Raw genomic sequence first — 17,296 nt, forward strand, 5'->3', positions numbered from 1 at the left:
GTTGGCGTGCCAAGATGGAGGTTCAGTGGCTTCAATACAGCGCCCCCTATCTGTCATCAAGTGGATATATAAATCATTGCCAATAACCAAGGACTGAACACAAGAAAGGTTGGCGTACCCAACTATTGTATTATTCTGCATTATGTTCTATATTTCTACATTTGAGAATAATGTAACCAACCTATTGACTTCTAATGTAATGTGTCTGACCGTCTTGATGGACACAAATTATGAGGAAAAATAAGAGTAACTCAACATTTTATTCCTTCTTCATAATACATTAATTAAAATATGACAGTTAAATATGATAAGGACTGAGTCTTATAAAAGACAAGGGTTAAAACACAGAAATAAATCAAGCATTTCTATATTGAAAATATACAGCACATAAGTTGATTTACATTTTCCTGTTCTGTTTGATAGATTTTCATCACAGTGTGCGTGTGCATTAAGGTAGTAAGTGATCCCTTCATTATTTCACGAGACACTCAACTAGTAGCTACTTGTGTGGAATATACACATCTATACAAAGTAGTATACAGTACTTTTCAATGGATATCAAAGTAATCTTTTTTTTTAAATCAATGTCGCTAGTAGCATTTGAATATAATTTAAAAAAATGTTATTTATATATTGATCACTTTTTGCATAGGTCATTAGTTTGCTATAATGTTCATTTCTTAGAACACCATCATATTTGTGCATACTAGCCTACATACACAGTGTACAAAACATTAAGGACACCTTGAGTTGCCCGCAGAATAGCCTCAATTAGCATTCCACAGGAAGGCTGGCCCATGTTGACTCCAATGCTTTCCACAGTTGTGTCAAGTTGGCTGGATGTCCTTAGGGTGGTGGACCTTTCTTGATACACATGGGAAACTGTTGAGTGTGAAAAACCCAACAACGTTACAGTTCTTGACACAAACTGGTGCGCCTGACACCTACTACCATTTCCCGTTCAAAGGCACTTAAATATTTTGTCTTGGCCATTCACCCTCTGAATGGCACACATGCACAATCAATGTCTCAATTGTCTTAAGGCTTAAAAATTCTTCTTTATCCTGTCTCCTCCCCTTCATCTACATGATTGAAGTGGATTTAACAAGTGACATCAATAAGGGATCATAGCTTTCACCTGGATTCACCTGGTCAGTCTATGTCATGGAAAGAGCAGGTGTTCTTAATGTTTTGTGTACTCAGTGTATATCATCTGTTGTTCTCCCAAAAGAAGAATTATACATATAGGCTAGCTGCAAGCAGCAATGACCTGGGCCCCAGCCTTTTGACTCTTTCTCAAATATGTTGCCCTTATTTAAGTCATCACAATCAGCCACAACGCCAACTCAGTGTCTAGGGATGTCTATCTGAAAGCAGTAGTGGTGGGATTTCAACCTGGGCCGCCATGGGTTGGCATGTACAAGACGAAGGCACTAGCCCATGCTGGCCTCAGGGTTGACAACTATGGAGGAGTCTGTATGTATGAACTACAGGTTCTGGTCTTGACTCAATCTTTTGCTCTTACACCAATCTCATAATATAGAATAATATCATTTATGCCATTTATCAGACACTTATATCTAAAGCAACTTACTGTCATACGTGCCAAAAATGTTTTACATATGAATGGTCCCGGATATCGAACCCACTATCCTGGCATTGCAAGCACCATGCTCTACCAACTGTGCTACAGAGGTGGGTAGTGGACAAGGGTATATTTAAGGAAAAAGTATACCGTATTGAGATGCATAGCCAGCAGGGGGCTCCAACTAGCCTGGGACCAGTCTGTTACCTAACGTCCCAGTCCCACTCTGTGTCAAATACCAAAGATTACCAGATGTATTGGGTCACCAATTTACACCATCCCTCCAAGTTTGGTCTCTGTCGGTCGAACTCTTAACATTGGAATAATAATAATAATATGTCAGAATAATAATATCCTTAACAAGAACACTAACTGTAAGTTGCTCTGGATAAGAGCATCTGTTACATGACTAATATATATAATAATAAGAGTTTTCCGGGCCGATTCAGGGTTTGGACCCCTAATCATGCACCACATGTACAATTCCAACGGGGGGCAGCATAGGCACTGGCAGTGTAATTGACCCATCCCAGGCAGTGTAATTGACCCATCCCAGGCAGTGTAATTGACCCAACCCAGGCAGTGTAATTGACCCATCCCAAGCAGTGTGCCCATATATCCCTGAGTCCATACGTCTGTGTTGTGTCGTCACTATTTGGTCATGCTAGACAAGACGGAAGAACCTCACTTTCTAACCTTTAACCTTTCCCATAACCTTATCTCTAACCATCACCTTTTCATTTAAACTGATAGCAACTAACTCCTGGATATTGATGAAAGTGCCTTGGTTGTCCCTTGTGGCCATCTAGTGACTGCTGAGAGGGTCGGTCTATGAGTAGAAGGTAAGGACGCTCTTGTGGTTGCCTCTGATCAACATGGTGGGAGGGAGGTTCTTGGTGAGGATGTCCAACCAGGCCATGTAGAGGTGGTCAGAGACTGAGCCTAGACGGGCGATGGGCATACTCCTGCAAAGAGGGAAGTACAGTATTAAACCGAAGTTATCTCAACAGTTGGCTATTAGCAGCAGGGTCACCACTATATGGCCGGGGTGTCTCAGGGGATTTCACACCTGTGTCTAATACACCGTTGAAACGGGACGATATAAGCACCAACCAAATGATTAGTATTGTTGTTGTTATTGTTATATACCTCAGTTCGCTTCATAGTTTTGTGACGCATTGGACTATCATATTTATCTGTCTTTTTTACAGAGAGATTGATAGATGATGATATGGCTCTTGTTGGTGTCTCTTATAATTAGGGCCTAGAATTTGTCCGGAACACATGGTGACCTGACCAGGAAAAACTCTCCAGTATATTGTACTTACACTATGATGAGGTTGGCAGCTCGGGAGTTCTCCTGCAGTAGTTCATTCAGCCTGACCTGGAGGTTGGTCTGGAGGAGAGAGGACACAAAGTGGTGGTGGGCCACAGTGAAAACACAGCTGTCTACTTCTGCTGCTACTGCATCATGGGACTGTTGGATTCTATTGTCCAGATTAATACATTACATTCCACTACAAGAAGATAGAGTTGAGCACAGTGCTTGACTTGGACTGAAAAAGGTTCCGGGACTCATTTTGGGTGCAGGGACTGTTTATATTTAGGTGCAGGAGCCCCACAATACTTTGGAGCTAATATTCTATAAGAGGAACAGGAGCTCAAGCAGAACATTTGAGGTGCCGGGACTCAGCCCCGGTGAGCTTCCCAACTCAAGCACTGGTTGAGCATGTTCATTCATGTTGTACTGCAATGAGCACAGTATGTGGATGTTAATCAGTAGAAGTTATTGGTCTCTGGTGAGCACTGTGCCGTGCTCTGGCTCTACAAGTCTCTATGGTGAGCAGTCACTGGTCTGTCTTTAGACTCCACCTTTTCCTCGAAGGTGTCCAGCTCGGCGTCAGAGATCTTCCAGGGGTTGTCTTTCCTCAGAGCCTCGGCCAGAGTGGTGCTCTTTGACCCCTCGTGAAGACGGAACGGCTCAATCATGTCCTCAAACATCTTCCAGCTGGGGGACGAACACAGACAGGAGTTAGCTGGGTTAATCAGGTATTAATCACTGATCCTATGACTTCAGATATCAGGAATATTATATTTTACCTGTGCATGTTGTCATTCATCTCGGCACAGAATGACATCGACTACTCTGACACCAGAGATGGAGCAGTTTGAAGCTGAGTTGTCTTTTCTTGTGTAAATACTGAATGAGACAAAGTTCTGCATCTGTTTTGTATAGTCATTAACTATCTCACTATAATAGAGCCTTTATCCATTTCCTGACTGGTGTTGCTTTTGGCTGACTGCTGATCACATCCCTGACGTGTGGTTGGTCAGCTGAGAGTGACCTCACGGCTACAGTACAGAATGTCTGGAATCTCTCCCACCACAGCATGTGAGCGACAGTGTGTGTGTGTGTTAGCAGTCACATCTCCCCAAGGTTGTGTGTGTGTGTGTGTGTGTGTGTGTGTGTGTGTGTGTGTGTGTGTGTGTGTGTGTGTGTGTGTGTGTGTGTGTGTGTGTGTGTGTGTGTGTGTGTGTTTATATTACCTGTTAGAGTTGGGGTTTTGGGTGATGTCGTCGATGACGTGGATGTCTGCATATTTGATCCTGAACTTCTCCAGCAGAGACTTCATCCTATGAACACAGACACACACAGAGGCACACACTGATCACCACTGCTATGAGCTGCGATATAACAGGTCTTATTTCCAAAGATGTGCTTGTTTAGCCAGTCTGTTTCTGCTCTCTTGCCAACTCCTTATGGAATTGTAATGTGTGGCATGACCATGGCAGAAATTGATTAGTGACAAGTACAAACAGATCTGGGACCAGGCTAGTGGTTGTTGATGATTAGACTGTATTATCTTCCTCTATTCATAAATGATTGAAATTGATCATACGTACTCATGTCTGTCCTGCTCGACACGTCCCGGCTGGCCAGCGATGAAGATCCTCATCTTACAGTCCTTGAACTTCTTACGGGTTGTCAGGATGTAGGGCAGCAGTAGGGTTAGACCTGACACACAGACACACAGACAGAGAGAGAGAGAGAGTGAGAGAGAGACCATGAGCAAGAGAGAGACAGAGTGTGTGTGTGTGTGAGAGAGAGAGAGAGAGAGAGAGAGAGACAGTGAGAGAGCAAGAGACAGACAGACAAAGTGAGAGAGAGATACACAGATATACAGACAGAGATACAGGCAGAGAAAGAGAGAGCGTGAGGGAGGAAGGTAGGTAGCTATTTCAATCTATAAGCCTATTATGTGAAGATGTTGTGGTCTATAATGAAGAAAGTGATATGGACATGCTGTGGTCTATAATGAAGAGAGTGATATAGACATGCTGTGGTCTAAAGTGAAGAGTGATATAGACATGCTGTGGTCAATAATGAAGATGGTGATATAGACATGCTGTGGTATATAATGAAGAGTGATATAGACATGCTGTGGTCTATAATGAAGAGTGATATAGACATGCTGTGGTCTATAATGAAGAGTGATATAGACATGCTGTGGTCTATAATGAAGAGAGTGATATAGACATGCTGAAGTCTATAATGAAGAGTGACATAGACATGCTGTGGTCTATAATGAAGAGTGATATAGACATGCTGTGGTCTATAATGAAGAGTGATATAGACATGTCGTGGTCTATAATGAAGAGAGTGAAATAGACGTGCTGTAGTCTATAATGAAGAGAGTGATATAGATATGCTGTGGTATATAATGAAGAGTGATATAGACATGCTGTGGTCTATAATGAAGAGAGTGATATAGACATGCTGAAGTCTATAATGAAGAGTGACATAGACATGCTGTGGTCTATAATAAAGAGTGATATAGACATGCTGGGGTCTATAATGAAGAGAGTGATATAGACATGCTGTGCTCTATAATGAAGAGTGACATAGACATGCTGTGGTCTATAATGAAGAGTGATATAGACATGCTGTGGTCTATAATGAAGAGTGATATAGACATGTCGTGGTCTATAATGAAGAGAGTGATATAGACGTGCTGTAGTCTATAATGAAGAGAGTGATATAGATATGCTGAAGTCTATAATGAAGAGTGACATAGACATGCTGTGGTCTATAATAAAGAGTGATATAGACATGCTGGGGTCTATAATGAAGAGAGTGATATAGACATGCTGTGCTCTATAATGAAGAGTGACATAGACATGCTGTGGTCTATAATGAAGAGTGATATAGACATGCTGTGGTCTATAATGAAGAGTGATATAGACATGTCGTGGTCTATAATGAAGAGAGTGATATAGACGTGCTGTAGTCTATAATGAAGAGAGTGATATAGACATGCTGAAGTCTATAATGAAGAGTGACATAGACATGCTGTGGTCTATAATAAAGAGTGATATAGACATGCTGGGGTCTATAATGATGAGAGTGATATAGACATGCTGTGCTCTATAATGAAGAGTGATATAGACATGCTGTGGCATATAATGAAGAGTGATATAGACATGCTGTGGTCTATAATGAAGAGTGATATAGACATGCTGTGGTCTATAATGAAGAGTGATATAGACATGCTGGGGTCTATAATAAAGAGTGATATAGACATGCTGTGGTCTATAATGAAGAGTGATATAGACATGCTGTGGTCTATAATGAAGAGTGATATAGACATGCTGGGGTCTATAATGAAGAGTGATATAGACATGCTGTGGTCTATAATGAAGAGTGATATAGACATGCTGTGGTCTACAATAAAGAGTGATATAGACATGCTGTGGTCTATAATGAAGAGAGTGATATAGACGTGCTGTAGTCTACAATGAAAAGTGATATAGACATGCAGGGGTCTATAATGAAGAGAGTGATATAGACATGCTGTGGTCTATAATGAAGAGAGTGATATAGACATGCTGTGGTCTATAATGAAGAGAGTGATATAGACATGCTGAAGTCTATAATGAAGGGTGACATAGACATGCTGTGGTCTATAATAAAGAGTGATATAGACATGCTGGGGTCTATAATGAAGAGAGTGATATAGACATGCTGTGCTCTATAATGAAGAGTGATATAGACATGCTGTGGTCTATAATGAAGAGTGATATAGACATGCTGTGGTCTATAATGAAGAGAGTGATATAGACATGCTGAAGTCTATAATGAAGAGTGATATAGACATGCTGTGGTCTATAATGAAGAGTGATATAGACATGCTGTGGTCTATAATGAAGAGTGATATAGACATGCTGTGGTCTATAATGAAGAGTGATATAGACATGCTGTGGTCTACAATGAAGAGTGATATAGACATGCTGTGGTCTATAATGAAGAGAGTGATATAGACATGCTGTGGTCTATAATGAAAAGAATGATATAGACATGCTGTGCTCTATAATGAAGAGAGTGATATAGACATGCTGTGGTCTATAGTGAAGAGAGTGATATAGCCATGCTGTGGTCTATAATGAAGAGAGTGATATAGACATGCTGTGGTCTGTAATGAAGAGAGTGACGTAGACATGCTGTAGTCTATAATGAAGAGTGATATAGACATGCTGTGGTCTATAATGAAGAGTGATATAGACATGCTGTGGTCTATAATGAAGAGTGATATAGACATGCTGTGGTCTATAATGAAGAGTGATATAGACATGCTGTGGTCTATAATGAAGAGAGTGATATAGACATGCTGAAGTATATAATGAAGAGTGACATAGACATGCTGTGGTCTATAATAAAGAGTGATATAGACATGCTGGGGTCTATAATGAAGAGAGTGATATAGACATGCTGTGCTCTATAATGAAGAGTGATATAGACATGCTGTGGTATATAATGAAAAGTGATATAGACATGCTGTGGTCTATAATGAAGAGTTATATAGACATGCTGTGGTCTATAATGAAGAGTGATATAGACATGCTGGGGTCTATAATGAAGAGTGATATAGACATGCTGTGGTCTATAATGAAGAGTGATATAGACATGCTGTGGTCTACAATGAAGAGTGATATAGACATGCTGTGGTCTATAATGAAGAGAGTGATATAGACATGCTGAAGTCTATAATGAAGAGTGATATAGACATGCTGTGGTCTATAATGAAGAGTGATATAGACATGCTGTGGTCTATAATGAAGAGTGATATAGACATGCTGTGGTCTATAATGAAGAGTGATATAGACATGCTGTGGTCTACAATGAAGAGTGATATAGACATGCTGTGGTCTATAATGAAGAGAGTGATATAGACATGCTGTGGTCTATAATGAAAAGAATGATATAGACATGCTGTGCTCTATAATGAAGAGAGTGATATAGACATGCTGTGGTCTATAGTGAAGAGAGTGATATAGCCATGCTGTGGTCTATAATGAAGAGAGTGATATAGACATGCTGTGGTCTGTAATGAAGAGAGTGACGTAGACATGCTGTAGTCTATAATGAAGAGTGATATAGACATGCTGTGGTCTATAATGAAGAGTGATATAGACATGCTGTGGTCTATAATGAAGAGTGATATAGACATGCTGTGGTCTATAATGAAGAGAGTGATATAGACATGCTGAAGTATATAATGAAGAGTGACATAGACATGCTGTGGTCTATAATAAAGAGTGATATAGACATGCTGGGGTCTATAATGAAGAGAGTGATATAGACATGCTGTGCTCTATAATGAAGAGTGATATAGACATGCTGTGGTCTACAATGAAGAGTGATATAGACATGCTGTGGTCTATAATGAAGAGAGTGATATAGACGTGCTGTAGTCTACAATGAAAAGTGATATAGACAGGCAGGGGTCTATAATGAAGAGAGTGATATAGACATGATGTGGTCTATAATGAAGAGAGTGATATAGACATGCTGTGCTCTATAATGAAGAGAGTGATATAGACATGCTGAGGTCTATAGTGAAGAGAGTGATATAGACATGCTGTGGTCTGTAATGAAGAGAGTGATGTAGACATGCTGTGGTCTGTAATGAAGAGAGTGACATAGACATGCTGTGGTCTGTAATGAAGAGAGTGACATAGACATGCTGTAGTCTATAATGAAGAGTGATATAGACATGCTGTGTTCTATAATGAAGAGAGTGATATAGACATGCTGTGGTCTATAATGAAGAGAGTGATATAGACATGCTGGGGTCTATAATGAAGAGTGATATCGACATGCTGGGGTCTATAATGAAGAGTGATATAGACATGCTGTGGTCTATAATGAAGAGTGATATAGACATGCTGTGGTCTATAATGAAGAGTGATATAGACATGCTGTGGTCTATAATGAAGAGTGATATAGACATGCTGGGGTCTATAATGAAGAGTGATATAGACATGCTGGGGTCTATAATGAAGAGTGATATAGACATGCTGTGGTCTATAATGAAGAGTGATATAGACATGCTGGGGTCTATAATGAAGAGTGATATAGACATGCTGGGGTCTATAATGAAGAGTGATATCGACATGCCGGGGTCTATAATGAAGAGAGTGATATAGACATGCTGGGGTCTATAATGAAGAGTGATATCGACATGCTGGGGTCTATAATGAAGAGTGATATAGACATGCTGTGGTCTATAATGAAGAGTGATATAGACATGCTGTGGTCTACAATGAAGAGTGATATAGACATGCTGTGGTCTATAATGAAGAGAGTGATATAGACATGCTGTGGTCTATAATGAAAAGAATGATATAGACATGCTGTGCTCTATAATGAAGAGAGTGATATAGACATGCTGTGGTCTATAGTGAAGAGAGTGATATAGCCATGCTGTGGTCTATAATGAAGAGAGTGATATAGACATGCTGTGGTCTGTAATGAAGAGAGTGATGTAGACATGCTGTAGTCTATAATGAAGAGTGATATAGACATGTTGTGGTCTTTAATGAAGAGTGATATAGACATGCTGTGGTCTATAATGAAGAGTGATATAGACATGCTGTGGTCTATAATGAAGAGTGATATAGACATGCTGTGGTCTATAATGAAGAGAGTGATATAGACATGCTGAAGTATATAATGAAGAGTGACATAGACATGCTGTGGTCTATAATAAAGAGTGATATAGACATGCTGGGGTCTATAATGAAGAGAGTGATATAGACATGCTGTGCTCTATAATGAAGAGTGATATAGACATGCTGTGGTATATAATGAAAAGTGATATAGACATGCTGTGGTCTATAATGAAGAGTGATATAGACATGCTGTGGTCTATAATGAAGAGTGATATAGACATGCTGGGGTCTATAATGAAGAGTGATATAGACATGCTGTGGTCTATAATGAAGAGTGATATAGACATGCTGTGGTCTACAATGAAGAGTGATATAGACATGCTGTGGTCTATAATGAAGAGTGATATAGACATGCTGTGGTCTATAATGAAGAGTGATATAGACATGCTGGGGTCTATAATGAAGAGTGATATAGACATGCCGGGGTCTATAATGAAGAGAGTGATATAGACATGCTGAAGTCTATAATGAAGAGTGACATAGACATGCTGTGGTCTATAATAAAGAGTGATATAGACATGCTGTGCTCTATAATGAAGAGTGACATAGACATGCTGTGGTCTATAATGAAGAGTGATATAGACATGCTGTGGTCTATAATGAAGAGTGATATAGACATGTCGTGGTCTATAATGAAGAGAGTGATATAGACGTGCTGTAGTCTATAATGAAGAGAGTGATATAGATATGCTGAAGTCTATAATGAAGAGTGACATAGACATGCTGTGGTCTATAATAAAGAGTGATATAGACATGCTGGGGTCTATAATGAAGAGAGTGATATAGACATGCTGTGCTCTATAATGAAGAGTGACATAGACATGCTGTGGTCTATAATGAAGAGTGATATAGACATGCTGTGGTCTATAATGAAGAGTGATATAGACATGTCGTGGTCTATAATGAAGAGAGTGATATAGACGTGCTGTAGTCTATAATGAAGAGAGTGATATAGACATGCTGAAGTCTATAATGAAGAGTGACATAGACATGCTGTGGTCTATAATAAAGAGTGATATAGACATGCTGGGGTCTATAATGATGAGAGTGATATAGACATGCTGTGCTCTATAATGAAGAGTGATATAGACATGCTGTGGCATATAATGAAGAGTGATATAGACATGCTGTGGTCTATAATGAAGAGTGATATAGACATGCTGTGGTCTATAATGAAGAGTGATATAGACATGCTGGGGTCTATAATAAAGAGTGATATAGACATGCTGTGGTCTATAATGAAGAGTGATATAGACATGCTGTGGTCTATAATGAAGAGTGATATAGACATGCTGGGGTCTATAATGAAGAGTGATATAGACATGCTGTGGTCTATAATGAAGAGTGATATAGACATGCTGTGGTCTACAATAAAGAGTGATATAGACATGCTGTGGTCTATAATGAAGAGAGTGATATAGACGTGCTGTAGTCTACAATGAAAAGTGATATAGACATGCAGGGGTCTATAATGAAGAGAGTGATATAGACATGCTGTGGTCTATAATGAAGAGAGTGATATAGACATGCTGTGGTCTATAATGAAGAGAGTGATATAGACATGCTGAAGTCTATAATGAAGGGTGACATAGACATGCTGTGGTCTATAATAAAGAGTGATATAGACATGCTGGGGTCTATAATGAAGAGAGTGATATAGACATGCTGTGCTCTATAATGAAGAGTGATATAGACATGCTGTGGTCTATAATGAAGAGTGATATAGACATGCTGTGGTCTATAATGAAGAGAGTGATATAGACATGCTGAAGTCTATAATGAAGAGTGATATAGACATGCTGTGGTCTATAATGAAGAGTGATATAGACATGCTGTGGTCTATAATGAAGAGTGATATAGACATGCTGTGGTCTATAATGAAGAGTGATATAGACATGCTGTGGTCTACAATGAAGAGTGATATAGACATGCTGTGGTCTATAATGAAGAGAGTGATATAGACATGCTGTGGTCTATAATGAAAAGAATGATATAGACATGCTGTGCTCTATAATGAAGAGAGTGATATAGACATGCTGTGGTCTATAGTGAAGAGAGTGATATAGCCATGCTGTGGTCTATAATGAAGAGAGTGATATAGACATGCTGTGGTCTGTAATGAAGAGAGTGACGTAGACATGCTGTAGTCTATAATGAAGAGTGATATAGACATGCTGTGGTCTATAATGAAGAGTGATATAGACATGCTGTGGTCTATAATGAAGAGTGATATAGACATGCTGTGGTCTATAATGAAGAGTGATATAGACATGCTGTGGTCTATAATGAAGAGAGTGATATAGACATGCTGAAGTATATAATGAAGAGTGACATAGACATGCTGTGGTCTATAATAAAGAGTGATATAGACATGCTGGGGTCTATAATGAAGAGAGTGATATAGACATGCTGTGCTCTATAATGAAGAGTGATATAGACATGCTGTGGTATATAATGAAAAGTGATATAGACATGCTGTGGTCTATAATGAAGAGTGATATAGACATGCTGTGGTCTATAATGAAGAGTGATATAGACATGCTGGGGTCTATAATGAAGAGTGATATAGACATGCTGTGGTCTATAATGAAGAGTGATATAGACATGCTGTGGTCTACAATGAAGAGTGATATAGACATGCTGTGGTCTATAATGAAGAGAGTGATATAGACATGCTGAAGTCTATAATGAAGAGTGATATAGACATGCTGTGGTCTATAATGAAGAGTGATATAGACATGCTGTGGTCTATAATGAAGAGTGATATAGACATGCTGTGGTCTATAATGAAGAGTGATATAGACATGCTGTGGTCTACAATGAAGAGTGATATAGACATGCTGTGGTCTATAATGAAGAGAGTGATATAGACATGCTGTGGTCTATAATGAAAAGAATGATATAGACATGCTGTGCTCTATAATGAAGAGAGTGATATAGACATGCTGTGGTCTATAGTGAAGAGAGTGATATAGCCATGCTGTGGTCTATAATGAAGAGAGTGATATAGACATGCTGTGGTCTGTAATGAAGAGAGTGACGTAGACATGCTGTAGTCTATAATGAAGAGTGATATAGACATGCTGTGGTCTATAATGAAGAGTGATATAGACATGCTGTGGTCTATAATGAAGAGTGATATAGACATGCTGTGGTCTATAATGAAGAGAGTGATATAGACATGCTGAAGTATATAATGAAGAGTGACATAGACATGCTGTGGTCTATAATAAAGAGTGATATAGACATGCTGGGGTCTATAATGAAGAGAGTGATATAGACATGCTGTGCTCTATAATGAAGAGTGATATAGACATGCTGTGGTCTACAATGAAGAGTGATATAGACATGCTGTGGTCTATAATGAAGAGAGTGATATAGACGTGCTGTAGTCTACAATGAAAAGTGATATAGACATGCAGGGGTCTATAATGAAGAGAGTGATATAGACATGATGTGGTCTATAATGAAGAGAGTGATATAGACATGCTGTGCTCTATAATGAAGAGAGTGATATAGACATGCTGAGGTCTATAGTGAAGAGAGTGATATAGACATGCTGTGGTCTATAATGAAGAGAGTGATATAGACATGCTGTAGTCTATAATGAAGAGAGTGATATAGACATGCTGTGGTCTATAATGAAGAGTGATATAGACATGCTGTGGTCTATAATGAAGAGAGTGATATAGACATGCTGGGGTCTATAATGAAGAGTGATATAGACATGCTGGTGTCTATAATGAAGAGTGATATAGACATGCTGTGGTCTATAATGAAGAGTGATATAGACATGCTGTGGTCTATAATGAAGAGTGATATAGACATGCTGTGGTCTATAATGAAGAGTGATATAGACATGCTGGGGTCTATAATGAAGAGTGATATAGACATGCTGGGGTCTATAATGAAGAGTGATATAGACATGCTGTGGTCTATAATGAAGAGTGATATAGACATGCTGGGGTCTATAATGAAGAGTGATATAGACATGCTGGGGTCTATAATGAAGAGTGATATCGACATGCCGGGGTCTATAATGAAGAGAGTGATATAGACATGCTGGGGTCTATAATGAAGAGTGATATCGACATGCTGGGGTCTATAATGAAGAGTGATATAGACATGCTGTGGTCTATAATGAAGAGTGATATAGACATGCTGTGGTCTACAATGAAGAGTGATATAGACATGCTGTGGTCTATAATGAAGAGAGTGATATAGACATGCTGTGGTCTATAATGAAAAGAATGATATAGACATGCTGTGCTCTATAATGAAGAGAGTGATATAGACATGCTGTGGTCTATAGTGAAGAGAGTGATATAGCCATGCTGTGGTCTATAATGAAGAGAGTGATATAGACATGCTGTGGTCTGTAATGAAGAGAGTGATGTAGACATGCTGTAGTCTATAATGAAGAGTGATATAGACATGTTGTGGTCTTTAATGAAGAGTGATATAGACATGCTGTGGTCTATAATGAAGAGTGATATAGACATGCTGTGGTCTATAATGAAGAGTGATATAGACATGCTGTGGTCTATAATGAAGAGAGTGATATAGACATGCTGAAGTATATAATGAAGAGTGACATAGACATGCTGTGGTCTATAATAAAGAGTGATATAGACATGCTGGGGTCTATAATGAAGAGAGTGATATAGACATGCTGTGCTCTATAATGAAGAGTGATATAGACATGCTGTGGTATATAATGAAAAGTGATATAGACATGCTGTGGTCTATAATGAAGAGTGATATAGACATGCTGTGGTCTATAATGAAGAGTGATATAGACATGCTGGGGTCTATAATGAAGAGTGATATAGACATGCTGTGGTCTATAATGAAGAGAGTGATATAGACATGCTGGGGTCTATAATGAAGAGTGATATCGACATGCTGGGGTCTATAATGAAGAGTGATATAGACATGCTGTGGTCTATAATGAAGAGTGATATAGACATGCTGTGGTCTATAATGAAGAGTGATATAGACATGCTGTGGTCTATAATGAAGAGTGATATAGACATGCTGGGGTCTATAATGAAGAGTGATATAGACATGCTGGGGTCTATAATGAAGAGTGATATAGACATGCTGTGGTCTATAATGAAGAGTGATATAGACATGCTGGGGTCTATAATGAAGAGTGATATAGACATGCTGGGGTCTATAATGAAGAGTGATATCGACATGCCGGGGTCTATAATGAAGAGAGTGATATAGACATGCTGGGGTCTATAATGAAGAGTGATATCGACATGCTGGGGTCTATAATGAAGAGTGATATAGACATGCTGTGGTCTATAATGAAGAGTGATATAGACATGCTGTGGTCTACAATGAAGAGTGATATAGACATGCTGTGGTCTATAATGAAGAGAGTGATATAGACATGCTGTGGTCTATAATGAAAAGAATGATATAGACATGCTGTGCTCTATAATGAAGAGAGTGATATAGACATGCTGTGGTCTATAGTGAAGAGAGTGATATAGCCATGCTGTGGTCTATAATGAAGAGAGTGATATAGACATGCTGTGGTCTGTAATGAAGAGAGTGATGTAGACATGCTGTAGTCTATAATGAAGAGTGATATAGACATGTTGTGGTCTTTAATGAAGAGTGATATAGACATGCTGTGGTCTATAATGAAGAGTGATATAGACATGCTGTGGTCTATAACGAAGAGTGATATAGACATGCTGTGGTCTATAATGAAGAGAGTGATATAGACATGCTGAAGTATATAATGAAGAGTGACATAGACATGCTGTGGTCTATAATAAAGAGTGATATAGACATGCTGGGGTCTATAATGAAGAGAGTGATATAGACATGCTGTGCTCTATAATGAAGAGTGATATAGACATGCTGTGGTATATAATGAAAAGTGATATAGACATGCTGTGGTCTATAATGAAGAGTGATATAGACATGCTGTGGTCTATAATGAAGAGTGATATAGACATGCTGGGGTCTATAATGAAGAGTGATATAGACATGCTGTGGTCTATAATGAAGAGTGATATAGACATGCTGTGGTCTACAATGAAGAGTGATATAGACATGCTGTGGTCTATAATGAAGAGTGATATAGACATGCTGTGGTCTATAATGAAGAGTGATATAGACATGCTGGGGTCTATAATGAAGAGTGATATAGACATGCCGGGGTCTATAATGAAGAGAGTGATATAGACATGCTGAAGTCTATAATGAAGAGTGACATAGACATGCTGTGGTCTATAATAAAGAGTGATATAGACATGCTGAAGTCTATAATGAAGAGTGACATAGACATGCTGTGGTCTATAATGAAGAGTGATATAGACATGCTGGGGTCTATAATGAAGAGTGACATAGACATGCTGTGGTCTATAATGAAGAGTGATATAGACATGCCAGGGTCTATAATGAAGAGAGTGATATAGACATGCTGAAGTCTATAATGAAGAGTGACATAGACATACTGTGGTCTATAATGAAGAGTGATATAGACATGCTGGGGTCTATAATGAAGAGTGATATAGACATGCTGGGGTCTATAATGAAGAGTGATATAGACATGCTGGGGTCTATAATGAAGAGTGATATAGACATGCTGGGGTCTATAATGTGTCACCATGGTGTGATGTGTAAAGAGAGGTCTCCTACCTCCGTCATCAAACATCCACCAGACATCGATGGTTCCTTTGCCCTGTTTCCTCTGGAACTGAGTGCTGGTGGACACCAGCCTTTCATTCACCACCACTACCTGGGGAGACTGGGGGGTCGTTACTGATGCTGGGGGAGAGAAAAGAAAATAGAACACATTAGCAATGTGTTTAATAATACAGTAATAGTCATTTACAACCAAGTATGCTCAGGTCCTATGATCATTCCATCTCTCTCTGTTTCTCTCTCTCTCTCTCTGTTTCTTTCTCTGTTTCTCTCTCTCTGTTTCTCTCTCTCTGTTTCTCTCTCTCTCAGTATGTCTCTTATCTTTCCGCCTCTCTTTTTCCCCAAGGGTGTGTGTGTGTGTGTGTGTGTGTGTGTGTGTGTGTGTGTGTGTGTGTGTGTGTGTGTGTGTGTGCGTGCGTGCGTGCGGGTGCGTGTGTGTGTGATCGATCTGGTACCTCTGGAAGTGAGGCCTTGTGTAGATAAGTTCCGTGACTTCCTGAAGATGGATTTCCCCTTATTCTCCTCAGCCAGCTCTTCTTTCTCCAGATCCTTCTGCTCCTGGGCTTCTCTCTCCATCTCCTCTGGGGGGCGGTAGAGAGACACGTTGCAAAAGGGTTCTACTGATCATTACATCATTAGTGTACATCGTTGCCATAGCAAAACGTTTTGCGATGGAAAACCAAAATGAAGTTTAGCTTGTCCCTCCCTGTTTAAGTCCATTTTCCCCTGGGTTGTCCCTAGTGAATACGACCCATCACATTAGACCACTGTGTCTCAAACCTCTCCTGGGTTGTCCATAGTGAATACGACCCATCACATTAGATCACTGTGTCTCAAACCTCTCCTGGGTTGTCCCTAGTGAATACGACCCATCACATTAGACCACTGTGTCTCAAACCTCTCCTGGGTTGTCCCTAGTGAATACGACCCATCACATTAGACCACTGTGTCTCAAACCTCTCCTGGGTTTGTGTCTCAAACCTCCTCCCTGGAATACGTTTAGACCACTGTGTCTCAAACCTTCCTGGGTTG

The 17,296-nt window shown here is 39.5% G+C and overlaps 1 protein-coding gene across 1 annotated transcript; it reads right to left on the minus strand.

Annotated features, from left to right (window-relative positions):
* Nucleotides 1-241: 241 nt before the first annotated feature.
* Nucleotides 242-16,877, minus strand: LOC135537034 (solute carrier family 12 member 1-like). The gene is made up of 7 exons (XM_064963248.1): nucleotides 16,720-16,877; nucleotides 16,259-16,387; nucleotides 4,490-4,601; nucleotides 4,133-4,219; nucleotides 3,458-3,593; nucleotides 2,914-2,981; nucleotides 242-2,550 (listed from the first exon to the last, which is right to left on the minus strand). The coding sequence occupies exons 1-7, from the start codon at nucleotides 16,838-16,840 to the stop codon at nucleotides 2,415-2,417; spliced, it is 789 nt and encodes a 262-aa protein (XP_064819320.1). The 5' UTR covers nucleotides 16,841-16,877; the 3' UTR covers nucleotides 242-2,414.
* Between the last annotated feature and the right edge of the window lie 419 nt (nucleotides 16,878-17,296).

Source organism: Oncorhynchus masou, unplaced genomic scaffold (assembly GCF_036934945.1).
Source record: "Oncorhynchus masou masou isolate Uvic2021 unplaced genomic scaffold, UVic_Omas_1.1 unplaced_scaffold_700, whole genome shotgun sequence".
NCBI classification, from domain to species: Eukaryota; Metazoa; Chordata; class Actinopteri; order Salmoniformes; family Salmonidae; genus Oncorhynchus; species Oncorhynchus masou.

Coding starts and splice junctions, on each gene's coding strand:
- LOC135537034 (XM_064963248.1), bottom strand. CDS start 16,840: ATGGAGAGAGAAGCCCAGGAGCAGAAGGATCTGGAGAAAGAAGAGCTG. Junction 16,388..16,719: donor ACAAGGCCTCACTTCCAGAG/GTACCAGATCGA, acceptor TCTCTCCCCCAG/CATCAGTAACGACCCCCCAG. Junction 2,551..2,913: donor GCTGCCAACCTCATCATAGT/GTAAGTACAATA, acceptor CCCTCTTTGCAG/GAGTATGCCCATCGCCCGTC.